At 35.0% G+C, this 6,204-nt stretch overlaps 1 protein-coding gene across 3 annotated transcripts in view; it reads right to left on the bottom strand.

Moving 5' to 3' along the window:
• Window positions 1–4,381: 4,381 nt before the first annotated feature.
• Window positions 4,382–6,204, bottom strand: part of LOC121859058 (major facilitator superfamily domain-containing protein 6-like) — a 56,303-nt gene continuing 54,480 nt past the window's right edge. For all 3 annotated transcript variants that reach the window (XM_042355717.1, XM_042355716.1, XM_042355718.1), the window contains exon 7: window positions 4,382–6,154. In XM_042355717.1, the coding sequence (XP_042211651.1) occupies window positions 6,039–6,154 (116 nt within the window). In that variant the 3' untranslated portion in view covers window positions 4,382–6,038. The remainder of the gene's footprint in view (window positions 6,155–6,204) is intronic.

The raw sequence follows: 6,204 nt of genomic DNA, 5'->3' as shown, positions 1-6,204 counted from the left end.
CGGCCCTTCACATACGGCCATATTTATGTGAATATGTTCTATTATGTTTTACTTTAGTTGTGGAATAAAGTGCCACTTTGAATGAGCAGGTTATGTTTGTTTTGTTTTTTGTTTTTACGGATGGTCCCGAAAATATCCTGCAAAGAGCAGCATCGTTTGTGTCATTGTCTGAGCCTCTCACATCATATTTCGTTGATATCCACCAAAAATGAACACTGTAACTTCAACAGGTTATGGGCCCAGGCACAGGTTGATGTTTGATGGTGATGAAAGCAAGTATGAGTTGTGGGAAGTGAAGTTCTTAGGCCATTTATGACTTCAAAAACTTCTCGATGTCGTTTATCAAGATGGAGACGGTGCAGAGGTGACGGAGAAGAACGCTGAAGTGTTTGCAGAACTAGTCCAGTACCTCGACGATAGAAGTCTTGTTATCCGAGATGCCAAAGATGATGGTAGGAAGTCATTAAAGATTCTCCGTGAACATTATCTAGGCAGCAGCAAGCCAAGAATTATTGCCTTGTATACAGAACTGACGTCACTCAGGAAATCCAATGAAGAGGCCATTACCGACTACTTGATACGGGCTGAAACGGCAGCGGCTTCATTGAAGCTAGCCGGTGAAACCATCAGTGACAGTTTACTTGTAGCAATGTTATTAAAAGGATTACTTTTAGAATATAAGACATTATCTACCGTTGTGACGCAGAAAGAAACAGCTGTTAGTTTCTCTGAATTTAAAGTAGCATTAAGAAGTTTTGAAGAAACTGAAAAGTGTCAACAACAACAAGGTGACGATGCAGATAATGTGATGAATACAAAATTCAAAAATATGAATATTAAATGCTTTTCCTGTGGGAAAATTAGGACACAAAAAATCTGAGTGCAGAAGTAAAGACAAATATAATCCTAATGAAGCAAAACCTAGTAGGTGGTGTGATAACTGCAAATCCCCTACTCATGATACAAATTATTGCTGCAGAAATAATTCAGTAAAGTCTGTAACTAACAGTGAAGAAGATAGCCATTCACTTGCATTTAGAGCTAGTGTCAGTTCTGTTTATAATAATGTAAGTAGTGATGTAAATGCACAATGCCTGTTGGTAGACTGTGGAGCGACATCACATATAAGTGACAAATCCCAGTTTGTAAAATTTGATCCGAATTTTTATTCTTCTAACCATTGTATAGAGTTGGCAGATGGTAGTAGGCAAAATGGTATTGTATCAGGTTTTAGCAGCCACAGAGAAAGGTGCAACAGTAAATTTTACCCCAAATTCTGCAGAATTGAAGGCCTCAGATGGTACAGTGTTTGATATTAATAAACATGGTAAACTGTATTATCTGAATAATGTGAACTCACAGAAAAGCAGCAGTCATACTATTGAGGAATGGCATAAAATTTTAGGTCATTGTAATGTGAAAGATATACTTAAATTAGAAAATGTTATTGATGGTATGAACATTAGATAATTTTGATTGTAATGTATGCATTTCAGGTAGATTGTCTCAGTATAGAAGTAGAGAACCTGATCAGCGAGCTACAACCAATTTAGAACTTGATTTAGCAGGTCCTGTAGACCCTACTGCAAGAGAAGGTTTTAAGTATGCCATTTCCTTTGTAGATGACTTCTCTGGTATGATGATTTATTTTTTGAGATCTAAGAGTGATACTCTGGCAGCTACAGAAAAATTCTAGGCAGATTCTGCTCCATATGGATCTGTCAAACGACTAAGGTCTGACAATGGTGGTGAATTCACTTCCACTGAATTTAAAACTCTAATGATTAAAAATCACATAAAGCATGAATTTTCTGCTCCATATTCACCACATCAAAATGATACAGCAGAGTGAGCTTGGGGGGTCTATTTTTGATATGGCCAGATGCTTATTGTTGGAAGCAAAGGCACGTAAGACTCTATGGACTTGTGCTGCGAAAGCTTCAGGATACATTCGTAACAGATGCTACAACCCAAGGATTGGAAAAACTCCCTATGAAATGTTCACTGGAAAAAGGCCAAATCTGAGTCACATGCAGTGAACAAGGAGTGTTCATAGGATATGATGGACTGAGTCAGAGATAAATGATGTTAAGAATTAGATGTATTAAATTCGGTAACAATTTTAATCAGGAAAATGTAATTGTTTGATGTTGAACATGAATATAAAAGATATACAGCACCTAACCAGAGCCCAGAAATTGAAGTTATTACAAATGAGACAGCTGCAGAAGACACTGAAAAAACAGATACGGTACCCGCCGAGAATAGCGGCAAAAACCCAAACATATGGAAGATTATGTTATGGAGACAGCTTTTCCAATATTTCCAAGGTGTTCTATGATTTTTACTACAAATTGCAGATATTCAAAACTACAAGGTGATCATCTCAAGTCCATGCAGAAGTACAGCACCGAAAACTTTAAATGAAATGGGCTCTAAGAACCATACTGAATACCTGTTGTGAGGTAGATCAGTAATTAGTGAAAATGGGTCTATGCAGTAGAAAACTGTGAAAAATTGAACTGATTATCAAAATATACAGACTAAATTTTAGAAACTTCTGGCTCTTATTTTGCATCAATAGGATATTTACTGCTGGCACTTAGTTGACGAAATTTACCCAGGCAGAAACAAAGAAATCTTTATATGGTTTGAAACAAAGTGGCCGAAATTGGAACAACATGCTACTTAATTTTCTTTTGAGTGAAGGTTTTCATCAATCTCTTGTAGATTACTGTATTGTGTGTATACTAGAATTGTAAACAAGGTGAAGGTAATTATTATCTGGGTAGACGATATAATTATTGCAGCTAGTAATGGTGACATACTTAGTGATGTAAAACTTTCCCTGTGTAATAAATTTAAAATGAAAGATTTAGGAAAATTGTCTTGGTTCTTAAGTATGGAGTTCAAATTTGAAGATGACTGTATTAAGATAAATCAAACTAAATATTTAGAGAAAATACTTAATAGATTTAAAATGTCTGACTGCAACCCTAAGTGAATACCATGTGATTTAAGTGTGAGTAAAATCATTAGTAGTGACTCTGAAGGACTGTGTGATGCTAGATTGTACAGACAAATTGTTGGCAGTCTGATCTATGTAATGACTGGTACAAGACCGGATCTATCTTATGTTGTTTCAAAATTGTCGCAACATATGGCAAAGCCTACAAAAGCACTTTTTGAATTAGCTAAACATGTTTTGAAATATGTTAAAGGTACAATTCATTATAACTTAAAGTTCAGGAAATCAAGCAGTCCATTAAAATTGATTGGTTACTGTGATTCAGATTGGGGTGCATCGGAAGACAGGCGTAGTATTACAGGTTACAGTTATCAATTAAATGAAGATGGTCCATTGATTTCTTGGAAATCTAAGAAACAGAATGTTGTAGCATTGTCCTCATGTGAAGCTGAATATATGGCTTTAACAGCAGCTATGCAAGAGGCTAATTTCTTAAAACAGTTGTTAACTGATATGCAAAATTCTAATAGAGAACCTGTAACATTGAATGCTGATAATCAGGGAGCTATTGCATTGACTAAAAACCCTGTACATCATCAAAGGTCGAAACATATCAATATTAAGTTCCATTTTATTAGATCAGAAGTAGAAGATGGTATTATTAATCTGCAGTTTGTTCCATCAGAAAATAACATTGATGATATGTTCACTCAACCAGTATCTAAAGAAGTTTGGTATTATAAGAGTGTACCCTAGTTTAAGAGGGGTTGTTAGATATAAACTAGGTTACCCCATATTTATGTGAATATGTTCTATTATGTTTTATTTTAGTTGTGGAATAAAGTGCCACTTTGAATGAGCAGGTTATGTTTGTTTTGTTTTTTGTTTTTACGGATGGTCCCGAAAATATACTGGAAAGAGCAGCATCGTTTGTGTCATTGTCTGAGCCTCTCGCATCATATTTCGTTGATATCCACCAAAAATGAACACTGTAACTTCAATATCAGGAGCCGGTACATGCCCAGTACTTGCCAACAGTGCGTAACAGACATGACCGACTGCCAGAGTGGATAACGAGCCAATCAATAGAGAAGCGGATAGAAGTAAAAAAGTAAAAGTATAACCCCGAAAGAAATGCACGCATTCACAGATAGAGGGAGGACTGCTTATTTAGCATCCTTGGTCTGTTTTCTATAGTGAAGGTAATTCTGCCCATTCTACTAGTTTTACTATGATGTAAACAAACAGTGGTGCCACATCTCACAAAACATGACAGCCACTGTACATGTCATAAATGAAAGCAACTGTACATCCCAGAAGAATGAACAGTTAACTACACAATGTAATTTTATCATACAGGCAAAAAATTATTGAAAGCATTTTGAATCAGGTTTTTAGAACAAAATGATAACATACAGGGATGTGTATTTTTATTCTTATATATGGAAAAAAATCTTAAATAAGAGAGAATGAATAGGTATAAACTTATCGAAAGTTATCGGGTACAGCATCGAATTTGATAAATTACTTAAACTAACTAATTTTAACTTTGATGTCAATAACATCCAGACGTCTGCAATTGAGACCTACATCACTGCAAAACACCTTTATAACCTTATAATCAGTACACCCATGCATCAAAATAGTAAATATATTGGATAATTGACTTTAAAGCATATCGTGTACAGTAAATCCTTCCAATACGTCCTTTTCTAGACTACCATACTTCTTGCAAGCACTGTCCATTATTGTGAAGATCCTGTTATTTAGAATATAGTATCAACTATTGAGATGATTTACTGTATCTATAACTATACTGAGAAGTCTGTTATTGAGAGAGTTTATTGTATTCACAAGGCATCCAAAACATACTCACACATCCACAAGACACTCGACATGGGCACATGGTATTGGGGGGGGGGGGGCAAGAACGCTACAATGAGCTACTGCCGGCAGGCCATACAACTGGCATATTTATTTTAAACCGAATACCTGTCTGTCCTACCGGGCACTATAGTACCCCCTTGAAGCCAACCTCATACTTGGAGGATTCTTGGTGTAGGGGCTGAGCTCGAGAGTGAACTAAAAATCTCTTATTGGTTGATAAAATATTTGATTCACAGTGTTATACATGCAGTAATATAAGAGTATCATTTATGGAGTTTTAAAATCAAATTGCAGTTATAGTACTATATAAATTAAATATAGTATACCCTGTCTATAAATCTATACTATTAAAAAACTATCACATGTTTTTAGTAAATACTATACAATAAATTCCACATTTACACTGGAGTTTTATACTGTATTAATGTCTAAGTACATCAACCTGTAAATTTAAAATACTGTACCAAAAATTAGTTTCACATTTTAAATTATTCTTTGCACATTTATGAAATTCAATTCTAAATACTGGTCTATCTTGTTGTTGGATCAATAGTACAAAAAGAACTAAACGTCATTTCAGAGAGGAGAGTTAGCATCTTATGGCATCCCTCCTGGTCACGTGCATTACAGTCAACCACTGTTGTATACCTGCACAGTCTCGGCACATAGGAAACTGTACACCTGCATAGTTTATATACAAGCCTATCCAACTGTATACCTGTATGACAATTTAACTGAATAAATATTATTATTATTATTATTATTATTATTATTATTATTATTATTATTATTATTACAAACTACATCTCTAGCACCTCTAACAGTACAGCAGTGCTTTAAAATTCATTCACATTTATCAAACACAGATATGGTTACTCATAGGCAGTGTGTAAATGGGGAGAATTAATTAAACCTACACTTTATTTTAATAGTTTTCATGTAATGTCTGGAACAAGCCTAGAAAGTAATGTCATGTAGTATGTAAAATAGACTAAAAAATTTCCAATCATGTACAGGTGTATATGTAAGTCAGACTGAAAAATCTTCAATCATGTACAACTGTAATGTAGTACTGTACAGAAGATCACAGTGGATAACTTGAAGTTAAAAATTTAACTTTTGAACACCATTGCATGTGTAGTACAGTACTAATAAACGAGATTAAGTATGTAGATCACTTAAGTTAAGTCGGTAGGTCACAGATGCTCCGCTGTTCGACTGCATCACAATCAAATGGCATTTGTTCTGTGCCATCTAACATCTTGTGATCTTCCGGGACAGTAGACTCTGTTGTCTCATCTGAAATGTCCACCAACCATTAATATAACTAAAACAATGAATCCAAAGGC

Source organism: Homarus americanus, unplaced genomic scaffold, assembly GCF_018991925.1.
Source record: "Homarus americanus isolate GMGI-L3 unplaced genomic scaffold, GMGI_Hamer_2.0 scaffold39882, whole genome shotgun sequence".
In the NCBI taxonomy this organism is placed as follows: domain Eukaryota; kingdom Metazoa; phylum Arthropoda; class Malacostraca; order Decapoda; family Nephropidae; genus Homarus; species Homarus americanus.
The sequence above is the reverse complement of the archived record's forward strand: the minus strand, read 5'-3'. Positions and strand labels throughout refer to the sequence as shown.